At 53.6% G+C, this 17611-nt stretch overlaps 1 protein-coding gene across 4 annotated transcripts in view; it reads right to left on the reverse strand.

The window, feature by feature from the left end:
• The window catches only part of TTC31 (tetratricopeptide repeat domain 31), a 131852-nt gene that overhangs the window by 41500 nt on the left and 72741 nt on the right, over nucleotides 1-17611 (reverse strand). For all 4 annotated transcript variants that reach the window (XM_086964355.1, XM_086964358.1, XM_086964354.1 and 1 more), the window contains exon 11: nucleotides 15626-15767. In XM_086964355.1, the coding sequence (XP_086820481.1) occupies nucleotides 15626-15767 (142 nt within the window). The remainder of the gene's footprint in view (nucleotides 1-15625; nucleotides 15768-17611) is intronic.

The raw sequence follows: 17611 nt of genomic DNA on the forward strand, positions 1-17611 counted from the left end.
GTTCTTGCACTTCTTCTTGAAGCCTCGCCAGCTGTTCTCTTGCTGGTGGCTTCCCCCTTGGTTTTCTGTTTGTTGGCTTTCTCTCCAACTCCAAGCAGTATCCGAATTGGATGATGTTTAGGATCCATTTGTCTGATGTTATTTCTCTCCATTCTTGGAGATAGAACTTTAATCTTCCTCCCACTGGTGTCATGTGGTCGTAGGTCTTTAGATTGCCCTGACCCCTTCGTACGTGGTGCCACCTGGGATCTTTTCTGTGGTCGGGCACCCGGAGGTGTCTGAAGTCACTTCGAGGTGGGCTGCTGCCCCCCTCTTCTATTCTGGCCACGGCCATTTTTCCCTCGAAAGGACTGACCTCTTGGTTGGTATTGCCAGGACTGCTTCTGGTGGCCCTGCGAGTCTGCCTGGTGCGTCTGCTGGAAGGCCTGGTGCGATGTACCTGGCTGGTTTCCACCTCTCCCGCCGGGCCTTCGTGCCGGGGTGCCTCTTCTGTTGCCTCTGAACTGTAATGCCCCCATGGATCTTGCCGTCTCGTTATCTTTTTTGAGTTGGCATAGTTTCTCATCAACTGTTGCTCCAAAAAGCGTTTAGCCATTGAACGGTGTATTCAGGATACTGTGTTGTACCTCGGGTTTGAACCCTGAGATCCTGAGCCAGGCGTGTCTCCTTTCCGTGACACCCATCATCATGAGCCTGCTGGCGGTGTCTGCTCCGTCCAGGGCAGTCTTAAGGCAAGAATTTGCCGCGTTTTTCCCTTCTTCAATCAACTTTTCGGCCTTCTGCCTGGCATCCTGGGGTAGGTCCTTCACCAACTGGCCCAGCCCCTCCATGATCTGGTACATGTGCCTGTTTAACAGGGCGTTGGAATTAGCCATGCGCCAGTGGGTCGCGGCATTTCGCTCGATCCTTCTCCCCACCAGATCCATCCTCTTGCTCTCCTTATCCGGTGGTGGGCCCGAGGTAGTGGATACGCTCGCCCTCTTCCTAGCTGTGGCCGTGATAATGGAGTCAGCGGAGACCTCGCCTCGAATGTAGGCCGGGTCCTTCGAGGAGTGTTTGTATTTTTTCTCTGTTCTGGGAGTCACCGCCTTGCATGTTGCGGGCTCTTTGAACGCTTCCTTACCCTGAGCCAAGACGCTCTCGAGCATTGGCAGGAACTGGCTTCTTGTTTGTGTTGGGAGCAATGTCTCTAGCAGGAAGTCTGCTTTCTGCTTTTCCTCGTCGAGCTTTAGCTTGAATGCAGTTGCGGCAGATTGTATCGCCGAGTTGTATGCCCCGATGTCGTCCGGCGGAGAAGGTCTCGAGGGGTATGAGTCGACCGCCTCTTCCGGGCTCTCGGTGTCGACGTCTAGGTAATCCTCCTCACGTGGGTCAGAGGTGGCCGACTCGGCGTCCAACCTACTGCCCTCTTCGTCCTCATAGCTGTAATCCTCGTAGGGATTCTCTTCACCTTCCTGGTCGTCGACCATCTCGTCGCTAGGTACATGGTAGTCGACCTGTTCTTCCTCTTCGACCAGATCTAGCACGGCGTGCTTGGTCTTGTGTGGAATCGTGAAGGCACTCATCTCGGCGGCGACATCTTTTCTTCGCTGCAAGAGGCTTGCCATCTCGGCTTCTAGCCGACGTCTTTTCCTTTCCATCTCGGCCTCGTTTTCGGCTTCGGAACGTTCGGCCCCTCTTCGTCGCCTGGTTCAGCGGTGAGATTTTCGGCGTCGACGGCTTGGACGTCGAACTGGCTTTCGGGACCTTGGACGGTGCCGAGGCTTTAGGGTCTTTCTCCCTCGACGTCAATCGGTCCCTTTCGGCGACGATCTTCGACGCTTTCTGCTGTTCAACAGCTTTCGGCGCCAGGGACTCCTTCTCCGAGGATCCGCTGGGCCTGCTTGTGGTCGCGGACGGCAGATGTCTCTGCGTCGGCGCCTTCGGGCTCTTGGCCTCGTACTTTCGAGAGTCAGAGTCTCTCGTGTTCTTGTGGGACGTCGAGTCTCCTACCTTATCAGGTGTCTTCTTGTAATCGGTCTCTACGACCGTGCAGCTGTCGTCTTCGGCGGCAGCGTTGTCCTCCTCCTCTGAGGACATCCCCAGCTCGTACAGCGATGGCGTCGGGGATTTTCCTTCGAGGGTGGCGTGTGCTACCCTCTGTCTCTTCCTCACACGAAGGGTCTTCTGGGCGAAGACTGCGCAGGCGTTGCAGTCCTCGCTTCTGTGTTCTACCGGTAGGCAAAGGTTGCAAACCGGGTGCTGGTCTTTCTGCGCGTACTTGTGTCTGCAGTTCAGGCAGAACTTGAACGGCGTGTTGTCCATCCTCGTGCGTTTAGGGCTCCCTGACTGCGTGGACGTCGACGACCGTCGAAGTTCGAGGTTTTCACCTTCTTTTCTCTTCGTCAATGTTCTGTGAAGTCTTCTTTAGTCTTCTTCTTCCAATATCTCCTCCAACTTCCACTCCTTTCAGTACTTTCTCCAAAAATGTCTGGAGCCCAACGGGAACGATCCAGACCCGACCGTGGAAAAAAGAATCTGAAGATGGCGCCCAAGAGTGGGAGCTTCCGCAGGAAGCATGCCGACGTCACCGGAAATGCACCCGAGGAAGTGTGACGCCGACGCCCACAAGGGCTACAAAAAAAACACAAAAAAAAACAAAAAAAAAAAAAACAAAGAAAAGACTACGAATCCGGACCCAACCAAAAGACCGCGGAATATGCGCAGCATAGTGAATCCAGAAAGATTCACGCTGCAAAAGTGATGGTATCAAACAAATTCTGAGAGTCTGTGGCGCCCCCCCGGAGGCCTATAGCACAACAATCCAGTGAGTAGGTTCCCACTTAAGGAATATAGTGAGAACTCCATCACTTCTATATTCTCTACTTCATTGATCTGTAGAAGTCTAAAATCCAGCTCCTCTCTAAAAATCACTCCCACTCCCCCTCCTCTGCCTGTGGCTCTGGGCTTATGAAGAATTTTATAGCCACTAGGGCAGACAAATCCCAGTACAACAGTGGACTCTGCTTTTGCCCAGGTTTCCGTAAGAAACAGAACATCGAGCCCCATAACCTCGATCAACTCAGAGACCTCTGTAGCGTGCTTCACGATTGACCGGCTATTAATCAATCCTCCCACGAGAGTCTTTCCATCAACTCTTAAGGGGGCCGTGGCAGAAATGCCCTCTCTCTTACCCAGCTTCAGAAGTGGTTCTCTGCAATATGTTATCCGCCTTTGGCCAGTTTCCAAACGGGCAGCGATTCCAGCGCTGTGCGCCTACGGGGCGCAGACGGGCTTGCCTCAGGCGCGCCATCAGCGTGTGCACGCTTGCATTCCCCCTTTAAGTATGCTGGCAGTGGGATCCACTGAGCAGCTACAGCGACTAGAGTGCCTCCCAGGCAGGAACTAATTAACATACCAGGACAGGTCTCATTTTTCTTCAACGTAAACAGCAGCTGTGTGTCACAATTTTTGCCCCCAACCATTCAACCATCGCGGCCTGGGGTGTGAGGTAAATTGCTAAACAAGGTCAGACTCGAGGCCGAACCCTGCGGCACACCAACCTTCAATACAAGTGATGAGGCTGAATAGGGATGGCGCCAGACCTCCTATCCCCCTCCCCTTGAAAAAAAGAGGCCAGCCATTTCCAGGCCAAACCCCTGATGCCAATCGAGTGGAGCAGAGTCAGGAGCATTTGTCTTTACTGTTACATAATCTTTCCCTCATTTGTATTGGGGAGTTGAGCGGTGGCATGCGACTCCAGAGAACTCTTCATACTGCAAAACGGAAGGATGAAACTTTTTCTGGATTCACATGCTGTTCACCGATTTTTTTTTTTAGCAGTACCCCTGGTCATTCCTGCTGGTAGATGTTCTAGAACTCTTTAGCCCACTTCTGACTCCTTGATCACTTGTATGTCAACACAATAGTGTTTGCTGAAGGTGTGGACTGCTGACCATGTGGCCACCATACCCATGTTGTTTAAAGGGACGTTTGCTATGAAGGCCAGGGTCCCTCCTTTATTCCTTGTGGTGTGCGCTCTGGGCTGATTTGTAGCACAGCTAGATGGTTTGCACTATCTACCTTACAATGGTGCTGGGAAACAACAGTTACAACGCACACCATTACAACGCAGGATCCTTTACAACGCATGCCATTACAACGTAAGTATTGGTAAGTATGTCATTTTATTTAATCATTTATTTTTAAATGTAAATTAAATAAATTAGTAATAGTATAGATTTAGTTTTGGGTTATGGGGTACAGGGTTATTTTTAGGGTTCAGGGCTGGGTTTGGGTTATGGGGTACAGGGGTATTTTTAGGGTTCAGGGCTGGGTTTGGGTTATGGGGTACAGGGGTATTTTTAGGGTTCAGGGATGGGTTTGGGTTACGGGGTACAGGGGTATTTTTAGGATTCAGGGCTGGGTTTGGGTTATGGGGTACAGGAGTATTTTTAGGGTTCAGGGCTGGGTTTGGGTTATGGGGTACAGGGGTATTTTTAGGGTTCAGGGCTGGGTTTGGGTTATGGGGTACAGGGGTATTTTTAGGGTTCAGGGCTGGGTTTTACACTAACTGGATTTTAAATATTTTTATACACCTACACCATTTAAAAAAAATATTTAAATATATTTACAAGTGTATTATTAAAAAATGTATTTAATAAATAAAATTCAGTCAATATTTATTAATTACGTTGGTTAAAAAATAATATACTTACCTAGACTTACGTTTTAATGGCATGCGTTGTAATAGCATCTGCTATGTAATGTCATGCGTTGTAAAGGATTCTGTTGTAAAGGATCCTGCGTTGCAAAAATTGCGTTGTAATGGTGTGCGTTGTAAAAAGTTTGCGATGTAACGTCATACATCCAATGGTGCTTGGTCACCGGGAGCCCTTCTTTGAGTCCACAAAGGATATGAAGAACTGGCTTCCCTTTCTGATATCCCTAGTCCTTTCCAATACATCAAGACTGCGCATAAAAGGCGTACACAGGGCCCTTTCTGCTCGAGTCTTTGGTTGCTGGAACAAGGCAGGCAGTTGAATTGTTTGATTTATGTGGACTTGTGATAGGACTTCGGAGAGGAAACATGTGTTAGTCTGTATGACTAGCCTGTGCTTGTGATTTGCAATTTGGGTTCTTGGGTGGTCAGCGCCTGCAGCTCGCTCACCCTGGCAGTGACATGACTGCAATTCGGAAGGCATTCTTCGAGGTTAGAAACCGTAGCTCTGCTTTCTGTAGTGATTCCATTGGTGCCTTTGTAAGTTGAGTCAATACCAGGTTGAGGTTCCAAATGGGCATCGGTGTTGACCTGGCGGAGCTATTCTCTGCGATCACTCTAGGAACCTTTTAATATGTGTTGCTGTGAAGAGGTTTCTCCCTATGTGTCCCCCTGTATAGATTACTATTGGCATACACTAGTCCTAGCAGGTAGGTGCTGTATCTGATCACTGTGGTGTTCTCTATTCGGACATGAATCATTCTTTTGTTTCTGTACCACAGGACATACCTCTACCAGTTTGCAGGGCACCACCTCCTTGTGCTGGTCTTTCTAGCCTCTATGAGTAGGTCAGTCGATCATTTAGGTAGGTTCAAGTGTCCGAACTGTGTCCACACTATATGTCCTTAGGATCCAGGCCGCTAAGCTCAGGGTGCTGGCTTCTTGGATCCTCACTGCCTGCATGGGTCATGAGTTTCTGGGAACTTTTTAACATATCCCTGCACCACTTTCACCAGGTCTGAGAAACTAGCTTGTCTTGCCCACTGTGGGGCATATAGGATCACTAACATTTGTGACAGCTTGCACTGTCAGTGGTGTGGGTGCTTGGATGCCAATTGTGGGCATTTTGCATTATCTGGGGTGGCAACAAAGTCGATATCTGGTGTCCACCACCTTTGGAAGACATCTTAGAGCACTAGGTCGTTGAGTACCCACGTGTGAGTTGGATGCTTGTCTTAGTCTGTCTGCCTCTTAGTTTTCTACGCCCAACGGGTATAATGTTATTCTCTGTGGATGGCCAATCTCCAGATCTCTTGGGCTAGTTTGGACTGCACGTGTGACCTTGTTCATCCACGCTTGCTTAGGCAAAACATCATGGTTTTCTGTCGTCTGCCAGGATTAGCACTGTCCTTCTCTTTAACTGCACCTGGTATGCCTTTAGGGCTAGGAAGACTATCTTTAGCTCCAGGACATTTATGTGCTAGATTGCTTCCTCCACCTTCTAGAGTCCTTCGATTTTTAGTTCCCCATGTGCCGCCCCACCTCGTGTGTAATGCATTCACAGTGATTGTCACGGTCTGCCCTACGTTATGTTGTCCATGTCCACACTGTCATTGTCTCCTGCACTCTTCGGTACAGTCACTAGATCTTTCCAACTCCCGTGGCCTATGACCACTGGTTCTGGATCCATTCTTGTAGTGGTCTCATGTATGGTCTTGCATGGAGGATGAGTGAGATGCATGAGGCCATCCCACCCATCACCTTCCCCTCAGCTCTCACTGTCAGAGTCTGACCCCTGTCATTGCCTGAATCCTCTAGAGGACGAGGAAGGCTCTTACCTTCACCGTGGTGATTCTTGCTCCCAGGAAAATATTTTCTCTTTCCGGCTTCGTTGGAAGACTTTTTCAGGTTTATTGTGAAACCCACAATGCCGGAGTTCTTTTCGCATTGCGAGTAAGAGCTTGCTTTTATCAGCCAGTCATCTAGGTACGGGTACACGTGTATTCCATGTCTCCTCAGGTGGGCCGCCACTGTCGGTAGGCTCTTTAAGAACACTGACTACTGCCTAGAGCCCGAAGGGTAGCACCCTGAATTGGTAGAGGTCTCTGTTGACTATGAACTGCAGACATTTCTTGTGATTCACAGGAATGTGTAGGTAGGCGTCGGAGGTCTATGTTTATCATGTTGCCCTTTTCTCAAACTTTTTTAAAAAGTTGAGGTTGAGGATTGGTCTTGGGGACTTGTCCCGTTTTCGAACGAGAAAGTATGTGGAGTAGTCTTCTTGACTGATTCCTGCTATGGGCACTCTCTCAATCGCATTCTTTTCTAGCACTTTTTGCTGCAGGCGGCGTCTCTCTTCCTCGCTGTGATCTTGTTTATGGTCTGGTCTCTTTATGCGCTCTATGCAGTAACTGCGTTGGATGATGCAGAGTATCCATTTGTCTGAGGCGACCGTCCGGCATCCGTGCAGGAAGGCCTGTATTCGGCGCTCCAGTGGTATGTGGTGGTAGGTGGCGTGACTTGCTGGAGCAGTTTGCTCCTCTGGAAGGCTGCCCAGTTCCTCTGCTGTGCCCTGAAACGGCTGACATTACATTGGTTGGAATTGCCTGCGTTGCTTGGAATCTTGTTGTGGAACTGTCTGCTGGTAAGATGGCAGAGTTGTTGTGCTTTGGCAGCCTAATCGGCCTGTGGGGCTTCTTATTGGGTTTGCTCCTCTTCTGGGTTGCCCCAGAGCAGTGGCATACCCATGGCCTTTGCTGTGTCAGTGTCCTCCTTTATCTGTTGTAGAGTGTCATCAGCCGTTACAAACCGGTTCACTCCTGTGAAGGGAGTATTTACGATGTTAGTTTGAACTTCATTCAGAAATCCGGATCCCCACAGCCACGCTGGCCTCCTCATGGTTGTTCTGGTTTCTATCTGTCTGCTGGCCGTCTCCGCTGCATCCAAAGCACATTTTAGGTTTAAAGTATTTTATTAAGGCATAAAAAACACGGGGAGGGGAGCAGGAGGTCAGGCAAACATACAGTACAAGAAGCAAAACGTTGCAGCGAGTCAGAAGAAGAAGAGGGAGGCAGGGTGCCCCAGAGGGTAACAAGGCAAAAAACATAAGGCAGTAAGGCACTGTAAACAACCCCCCGTAGGCCCCCACTCCCTAGGCAAAGCCAAGCCAGAATAGCACTCTGCGACACAGCAAAAGAGAAGCATACCATACCACCAGCCCCTCGACCCCAGAAAAGGAGAAGAAAGAAAGGCAAGGAGGAAAGAAAAGAAAATAACACCCCAACATCCCCGTCCGAAAAGCAGCATTAGAAGCATATAACCCCACTTCCCACCCCCAGCCCCCGGTCCCCAATCCGCACAATCACTCCGCCCCTGGCGCCGGCGGTGTCAGCCTAAGGAGGCGCAAGTACCGTGGGCACGTTAGCTCGCGAAATTCCGTGGACAGCAGTGCCAAAAAGGGATGCCAGAGCTCCTCAAACTGATCAACATTCCCAGCCACCGTTAGCGATATCTTCTCCATACCCAGTACCTGCCAGAGCCTATGCAACCAACCAGTGATAGAGGGGGCAGTGGGGGTGCGCCAAAGGACAAGTATGTTCTGAACGGCTGAGCCTAGCGCAATCGCAATCTGCCTGCCCCTGCGGGATTTCAGGGGGTACATCAAGTCATTGGGGAGGCCAAGCAAGACATACGCGGGGAAGCGCGGGAGCTCAATCTCAAAATGCCTATCCACCTCATCTAAGACTTCCTTCCAGTAGGCCGACAGCACCGGGCACTCCCAGAGAATGTGCGTGAGGGTGCCCTCCTGTCCGCAGCCGCGCCAACAACCCTTATCGCCTAGTTTGCGCATCTCGTAGAGCCGCTCCGGGGTGTAGTACCAATAGGTGGACACTTTAGTGAAGGTTTCCGTCAGCCCCGTGTGGTATGCAGAGTGCCTCGCCCGATACGCAATCTTGTCCCATTCCTTGTGGCTCAGGGTCCTGCCCAGTTCCCTGTGCCAGCGCTCCCTCCCTGGGTTATGGTAGTGAAACGGCGGGGGTTGGAGAAATTTATACAAATCAGTGATGAGTTTGGCATCCGAGGCCCGGGTCACCAACCATCGCTCATAGGGCGTAATTGTACGGGCGGCGACGTCACGCACTGAGGGTTGAAGAGCCCAGTGGCGGACTTGCATGTAACGCAGTCTATCCCCCTCCGTCAGGCCAAACTCCTGTCGGAGCTGCTGGAAGGGGAGCACGCCCTCCGGCCCGTAGATCTGGAAAAGCGCTCTACATCCCGCACTCACCCAGTGGGAAAAGGCCCCCGGCTCCAGGCCCGGAGTGAAGTCCGGGTTGTCAGCAATGGGAGAGAACGGCGACGGAAAAGTGGTGAGCTCCCGTAGCTCACACACCGCGTCCCACACTCTTAGCGGGACCCGGGTGATAAAGGAGGCGTAGAGATTAGGCGGGCGGTGAACTCGCCGTAGGAACGGGACCTCCTGGAGGGTACGGCCCGCAACTGCCTGGTCTTGAAAGAGCCAGTGTTTGTCCGACTCCCACCGGCTCCACTCCACCAGGTACCGGAGCTGCGCCGCCTGAAAGTACTTCCGGAGGTCCGGGACCCCGAGACCTCCCGCCTCCGGGGCAAGCATGGAGAGGACCCGCTTCACCCGAGGCTTACGGCCTTGCCACACAAAGCGGGAGATGTCTGCCTGCGCCTGCCGTATCCAGCCCACGGGGGGCTGAAGAGGTAGAGCGCGGAAAAGATACAGGATCTGGGGCAGTATCGTCTTCTTCACCGCCGCAATACGGCCCAGCCACGAGAGTAGGCCCCTGTTCCATCGGCCGAGTTCCTCCTTTATCTTTTTGCCTAGAGAGGAGTAGTTAGCTGCGACCATGGCAGGCAGGGTGGGAGCAAGCAAAATGCCCAAGTAAGGCACCGTAGAGGAGGACCACTGCAAAGGGAAAAGACTTTGAAGGTCCCGTCTGGTGTCGGCAGAGAGCGACACATCCAGTGCAGCCGACTTAGTCATGTTCATTTTAAAGCCCGCAACGCGGGCAAAAGCGTCCAGCTCCTGGACACAGGCAGGGAGCGACCGCCTGGGGTCATCTAGGGTCAACAAGACATCGTCCGCGTATAGGCTGACAGTGTGTGTGTATTGCCCCATCTTCACCCCAATGGCGTTCGGGTTGTCGCGGATCCTCTGCGCAAACGGCTCCATATAAAGGGCGAAGAGGAGCGGCGAGAGAGGGCAACCCTGTCTCGTACCGCGCTCAATGGTGAAGCTGCTGGAGCTGTGTCCATTGACACGCACTGACGCCGACGGTCTCCTATAGCAGTTAAAGACCATAGTGCGGAACTTCTCGCCGATCCCTAGTTTCCCAAGGACCAGCTCGAGGTACGGCCAATGAACCCTATCAAAGGCCTTCTCCGCGTCGACCGATAGCAGCATCCGCTCCCCCGGGACGCGTGAGGCCTTTTCCAGGACGTGCGTCACTCTCTTCGTGTTGTCGACCGTCTGCCTACCGGGTACAAAACCGGCCTGATCTGCCTCCACCAAACCTGGTAAGTGTAGACCCAGTCTGGCCGCCAAGATTCCGGTGTAAAGCTTGAGGTCCACATTTAGGAGCGAAATGGGCCGGTACGAGCCGCACAAGGTCCGGTCCTTCCCCGGCTTGGGGATAACCGACACAGTCGCCGAGAGGAGGTCCGGTGGGATGGCGCCCGGTTCGGAGAAGGAGTTGAACAAGCGAGCCAGGAGAGGAGCGACAGTGGGACAGAAGGTCTTGTAGAACAAGGCCGTGTAGCCATCCGGGCCTGGGGCTTTGCCATGCTTCAGCCGTGCGATCGCGGAGATGACCTCCTCCACGTGAATGTCCCTCTCTAGGTGGTCCGCCTGGGAGGGGTCCAAGACCGGGAGGGTCACAGAATCCAGATAGGCCTCAGCCTCTCCCGGTGGGGAAGATTCTGAAGCGTACAGTGCCTCGTAAAAGGATCGAAAGGTATCTGCCACCTCCGCGTCACCGGAAACCGGGATCCCATCCACTCCCACCAGCTCCTTCACCACATTGCGTTGCTGCGCAACCCTAAGCCTATGGGCCAGGAGCTTACCGCACCTGTCTCCGCCGGTGTAAAAGGCGTGTTTCAGGCGCAGCGCTGCGTACTCCGCTCGATCTAGATCCAACGCAGAGAGGAGTTTTCGTGCCGCCTTCAGTTGCTTCCAAACCCGAGGTGCCCCCGTCGGGCGGTGGACCTGCTCAAGCTCCCTAACCTGCGCCGTCAGTTCTTCCCTCTTGCGCTGGCGTTCCTTATTTTCAGCCGAGGAAATGGAGATAAATTCTCCCCTGACGACTGTTTTCAAAGCCGCCCACTGTGTAGCCAGGGACGTGTCAGAGTTGGCATTGTGGGTCAGGTAGTCCTGGATGACCTCCTCCACTCGCTTCACCACCGATTTCTTATGGAGAAGTGTGTCCCGAAGCCGCCACATCCCTCTCAAGGGGGGGGGCGCCGGCCACGCAAAAACTCCGGAGACCGGCGCATGATCGGACAGAGATAAGACCCCGATGTCCGCCGCCGTGGCGGCCGAGCGAAGTGGGCCGCTCACCAAAAGATAATCCAACCGCGAATAAGTGCGGTGTGCGTGGGAAAAGTAGGAGTAGTCCCTATCGGTGGGATGCATGGTGCGCCAGAGGTCATGCAGGTCCATCTCTGCAATCTGGTCCCGCACCGCTTTAGAAAGCTCCCCTGTCTGCGGAAAACGCTGGGCAGACCTATCTAGAGTGGAGTCGAAGACCATATTCAGGTCTCCCCCCAGGATGACATGGCGATCGGGCGAGGCAGCAACATCCACCAACACCGAGTCTAGGAAACGATCCTGGCGATCGTTTGGGCTGTAAACCGAACCAACCGTAAAGGTAACACCTCCTAAGCGCATGCGATACACTAAGAGCCTCCCCTTCTGCTCGGCATGTTTATACAGCACCTCCCCTCTAAAGGAGCTGGCTAGAAGAATGGCCACCCCAGCGGTCTTAGTCGCAGCAGAGGAAAAAAGTTGAGTGGGGAACTTGGCAGAGCGCAACCTATGGCAATCTCTGGAGAGTAAATGGGTCTCCTGCAGGAGGCAAATATCCGCTTGCGACCCCTCCAATAGGGAGAGGATCGCCCTACGCTTTACGGGGTTATTCAGACCCTTGACATTAAGGGTCACTACCTTCAGGGGTGGCATCGCCTCCAGGGAAACAGCGCGCTATGCAGCAGGCGGGGGATCAGCGGAGGGGGCGCGCGGGGCAGGGGCACAGGGAAGGCCAGAGGCGGCATCGTACTCGATCGGACAGCTTCGGACGGGACCCCCCCCACAACAAACCAACAATGAAACCCCCCCAAAACCCATTGATGGCAACCGGCCAAAACAAAAAGCAAAAAACAACACCCCATAGTCTCAGTCTAGCCCAAATGGGCGAGTCTGCAGAAAACAGTCAAGTGGACGTCCAGCCACACACCACCCCCCCGCCCCCCCAACCCCCAGCCCAGCATCGTGAAAGCTAAGAGCCTCTCCCCCCGGAGAAAAATTAGGCCGTCAAGGCCACACCAGTAGACTCAGGCAAGTCCCTGGCCGCAGTCCTCAGGGCCTCCGCCATGTCAGCTCTGATGGTGGGCGAGTCCGGGCGACTCACTGGCGCTGACGATGGGCGCCTTCTCGACCTCCGTCGGCTCCGCCGCTCGGGGCGCCTCCATGCGGGTGTAGCCCCGTCCTCCTCCGTAGCAGTAAGACCCAGCACCCCGCAGACATCTTGTAAGGAGCGCAGCTGATGCAGTACCCCATTCCATCGAAAGATAAGACGGAAGGGGTGACCCCAGGAGTAGGCTGTCTCGTGCTCTCGCAGAAAGTCCGTAGCGATGCGGAAAGACCTGCGCTTTTGCAGTGTGATGGCAGACAGGTCCTGATAGAGCGCCACAGGTCTTTCGCGGAAGGTCAATGGTTGCTTCCTACGGGCCTCAGTCATGATGCGCTCCTTTAAAGGGAAATCCGGCAAGAATGCCAGGATATCAGGCGGGGGTGCTGATGACTGGCGCTGGCGGCCCACCCTGTGTGCCCTGTCGATGCGGATGGGGAAATCCGCTCCCTCCTCCAAGATGTCGCGGAACAGGTCCTGCAGATAAGCCACCAGGTCCGCACCTTCATCGGCGGATGGAACACCCCGGACCCGGATGTTGTTCCTCCTGGACCTGTTCTCGAGGTCCTCCGAGTGGGCCTGGAGCTCGACACATTGCTCCCGGAGGCGGAGGACGTCCTGCTGGAGATGGGTTATCTCCTCATCGCGGCGTTGAGCCGCCGTCTCCACAGTGTCGACCCGTTCGCCCAGGCCCTCGACTTCCCTGCGCACCTCTCCAGCCACTTCGGTCTTAAGAGTCTGAAATTCCTCCTTGAGGGAGGTGAATAAGTCCTCCATGAAGGACCGCGTGACCGGCGGCTCGCCCGCAGTTGCGTCCGTTGATGCCCGGGAGGCCCCCGGGGACGGCTGCGTCCTGTCGCGTAGTTGCTGGGACCTGCCGAGCATTTCCGGCAAGGTGCGATCACCCCGTGCCGCGCCACGTCTCCCAGTCATCTTGGGGCCCGGCAAAGCCCGGGATTAGTTGCTGTAGGCGAGCGCCACCGCTCGCGGGCACCAGATGTGAGGCCTTCGCCGAGGACAAGGATAGTGCGTCACAGGCGACAAAATGGCGGTCCGGGCATGGGCAAGACGGCCCTCGGGCCAGCAGGGCAGACAGCAACGTCCGAAGATTAGGCCTCCCGTCTCGTGTTCCCAGGGAGGGCAGTAGATGAGCTGGCGCCAGAACGAGTCGAGGCTCCCGTGTGAGAAGGGCGCGGGCAGGGGCCACCGGGCTCAGCCACACAAAGACAAGATGGCGGGAGGGTGGGACCCAAGAAGGCAGCCCGGGCCAGCAAGTCCGTGGGCAACTCTCAAACGATAACGGGTCCGGAAAGTGCGAAACCGGTGCCTCCCCCCATCACCAGTCGATTGCCCGGCTCGGGCACCGCCCGAACTCCGCCATCCAGCGCCTCCGGACGCGGAGTTCGCAAGGCGTCGCCCCCGAGACCCCGGGCAGTGGGGGGATCGCCGGTTCAGGGCTAAAGTCCGTCGCCCGGCAATGGTGCTTGCCACCAGGGCACCGCCAGGAAGCCACCTCGCTCCGCGGAGTCCTTCTAGTCCGCTCCTTCGGGATCTCCGGCGTTCCGCATTTCAGCACTCTGGCCAGCCAAGGCGCGCGGACAGCGCCGCACTACGCTCCGCCTCCAGGCTCCTCTCCTCGGGGCGACCCGGGCTCTAGTCCTCGGAGCAATCTCCGAATAAACTTTTCGGGAACTTCCCCCGGGGCTCCAGAAGTCAAAGTGGCACCAAAATGTGCCCCAGGAACTCCGGCACAATTCCCTCACCCGCAGTGCAGCTGCGGGGGGAGAGAGGCGCAGGAATCGGGGCTCGAGCTGAGCCGGGCCGGAGGAGCTACGGGAGGAAGCGTCCGCTCACCCCGCCATCTTGGCCACGCCCCCCCCAAAGCACATTTTAAGCAAGTGTTCGCTATTATTTTTGCTTCGGGCCTCAGCATCTTCAAAACAGCTCATTCTTTGCTCAGCAGCCTCCACACCGTATTCATGGATTGGGGGGCGCAGTAAGACCATGTGAGACGGTAGCTTAGACGAGCAGTCTCGCTTTGGGAACCCTGGAAAGTGTCAATGACTAGGCAGGAGCTCGGCACAGATATCACTGCAGTGGTCATGTCTGGACACAATGAATGCTGGTACCAGGAAGAGCTCTTGGCAGCCAAGTGTGAAGAGGCAATCTGCATGCCAGATCCTGGTGAGTGCCGGTGATCCTTCCAAGATTTAAAGACTGGATGCTGTGGCTGAGCTAGGACAATGGTGATCAGCCTCGTCGAGTGAAGGTGCGTGGCTTCAGCACACTCCAAGACCACCATGGGAGGCAGATCCTTTTCATACCTGGCTGCTAAAACATGGAACTCACTCCCCGCTTACCTGCGCCTCACCCAGAACCACCTAGCGTTCAGAAAGCAGCTTAAAACGTGGATATTTGACAAATAATCCTCCTCCCCTTCCTAAGCGCCTTGAAACCCTCTGGGTATGTAGTGCGCTATACAAATTTTATGACTTGACTTGACCTTCCTCTTAAAACCCTTTAGACCTAGGCAATCTGCCATTCACCTATGCCGACATTAGCAGGATTCTTTGCTTCCCGCTAGTGCCCTCCAGGGGCTGTAATAGATATGTGATCTGAGGGCACAAAAGGAACTTGCACCCATTTCTGGTGCCTCCTTGGATACCTCCATGGGAGACACTTGTAAAGACCCTCCGGTGATACAGGTCTGCACCTGCTCAATCTCAAGGGAGAGTCATCTCAAATGTATCTGGAGCATGCCGAAATCATTGGCCGAATGCCTGCCCAGAAGTGTTGGCCAATGGCTGAACCAGAACTCCGCTTTTAACGGATTTTCTCAGTGTGTGTTTTATATTGAAGTGCTCTGAGATTCCGGGAATGGGCAAGACAATTGAGAGTTTAGGCCTATAACGAAGAGTGCCCTGCATGAGAACCAGAACTGCAGGTGAGTAACTTTTCCTTTCTATACACTCAGAAGCTTTTGGGGATTAGGTTCTTTTGTATCAGAGCTTGGAGCTCTTATGAATCAAGAAGATGTTCCACCTGCCACATGCCGGCTGGCTTCAATTTTCCTATGACAGACAAAGGCAGGAGTTCTCACTAAATCTACAATGCACATGCAAGCAGTCACAATTCCTACTGTACACATGCTCACAACACCCACCACACGCACAACATATGACACATGCACAAACACACATGCGTGCACACTAAACACGTGCGCACCAGCACATACGAACGCGCACACACACACACACACACTCACTCCCATTACCTTCATTCCCATTAGTGACTTTCCTTTGCGGAAATAGCCCTTTAGAAACTGGGGGTAAAGCCCTATGGACACCTCTGCATCCCCGAGTGCTTCGTTAAAACGACCCATTCGTTCCCAGCAGTAGGACCTGTTCCCAAACAACCTGTGGAAAAAAAGAAAATAGGACATCTATAATTTTAGGGGAAGGACAATATGTTACATCCGAGGAGAAAAATGATTCATTGAGGTTTTCTTTAGGTTTCTCAATGGATTATCTTTATTCTCAATAAAACAAAACCTCATTAACAAACAAATAAAACAACCTGATGCAACCCTTAGACTAATAAAGTCTTACCATAGAAAAACAAAGCAACTTGATAATCATGAACCTTTCTCGTATCCGGACCCCTTCCTGAACATGAATCAGCACATCTGAGGGTTAAAAATGATGTGAACAAATACCATCCAAGGCTCAAGACACTACAGGCAGTTCCGGCTGTGCATCAAAACCATTCTCTGGTCTCAAAAGTACAGAAACCCACTTGCCATGAAACTGTAGGGGGGACATCGTCGATGCCATAGACCACCTGACTTTGCAAAAACAACTAGTGATGGACCGAATGTGGATCAATGTCACACACTCAACCCAGTCCAAAGATCTGGGCCCAAATCCATCGTTTTTTTGCACTCCACACCACCCTGGGTTAGACAATGGCGATATGCAAATCAGCTCTGACCCTGTGCCCCATGGGAACAGTCCAGTCCGAACTACAAAAGCCATGTCCTTCCCAGAACGGAATCAAGCATCTGAGGACCGGACCGGTTTCGAGGTAACACCTCTCATCAGCCCGGCTAGCTTGACTCCAGTGGTGTGGAGTGCCTGGGACCCACGTCTAGGCATCCCCAGCGCACTTAGGGTGGAATTTGCAAAAACAACAAGTGATGGACCGAATGTGGATCAATGTCACACACTCAACCCAGTCCAAAGATCTGGGCCCAAATCCATCGTTTTTTTGCACTCCACACCACCCTGGGTTAGACAATGGCGATATGCAAATCAGCTCTGACACTGTGCCCCATGGGAACAGTCCAGTCCGAACTACAAAAGCCATGTCCTTCCCAGAACGGAATCAAGCATCCGAGGACCGGACCGGTTTCGAGGTAACACCTCTCATCAGCCCGGCTAGCTTGACTCCAGTGGTGTGGAGTGCCTGGGACCCACGTCTGGGCATCCCCAGCGCACTTAGGGCGGAATATGCAAACACAACAGGTGATGGACCGAATGTGGATCAATGTCACACACTCAACCCAGTCCAAAGATCTGGGCCCAAATCCATCGTTTTTTTGCACTCCACACCACCCTGGGTTAGACAATGGCGATATGCAAATCAGCTCTGACCCTGTGCCCCATGGGAACAGTCCAGTCCGAACTACAAAAGCCATGTCCTTCCCAGAACGGAATCAAGCATCCGAGGACCGGACCGGTTTCGAGGTAACACCTCTCATCAGCCCGGCTAGCTTGACTCCAGTGGTGTGGAGTGCCTGGGACCCACGTCTGGGCATCCCCAGCGCACTTAGGGCGGAATATGCAAACACAACAGGTGATGGACCGAATGTGGATCAATGTCACACACTCAACCCAGTCCAAAGATCTGGGCCCAAATCCATCGTTTTTTGCACTCCACACCACCCCGGGTTAGACAATGGCGATATGCAAATCAGCTCTGACCCTGTGCCCCATGGGAACAGTCCAGTCCGAACTACAAAAGCCATGTCCTTCCCAGAACGGAATCAAGCATCCGAGGACCGGACCGGTTTCGAGGTAACACCTCTCATCAGCCCGGCTAGCTTGACTCCAGTGGTGTGGAGTGCCTGGGACCCACGTCTGGGCATCCCCAGCGCACTTAGGGCGGAATATGCAAACACAACAGGTGATGGACCGAATGTGGATCAATGTCACACACTCAACCCAGTCCAAAGATCTGGGCCCAAATCCATCGTTTTTTT

Source organism: Lissotriton vulgaris, chromosome 3_2 (assembly GCF_964263255.1).
Source record: "Lissotriton vulgaris chromosome 3_2, aLisVul1.2, whole genome shotgun sequence".
Lineage (NCBI taxonomy): Eukaryota > Metazoa > Chordata > Amphibia > Caudata > Salamandridae > Lissotriton > Lissotriton vulgaris.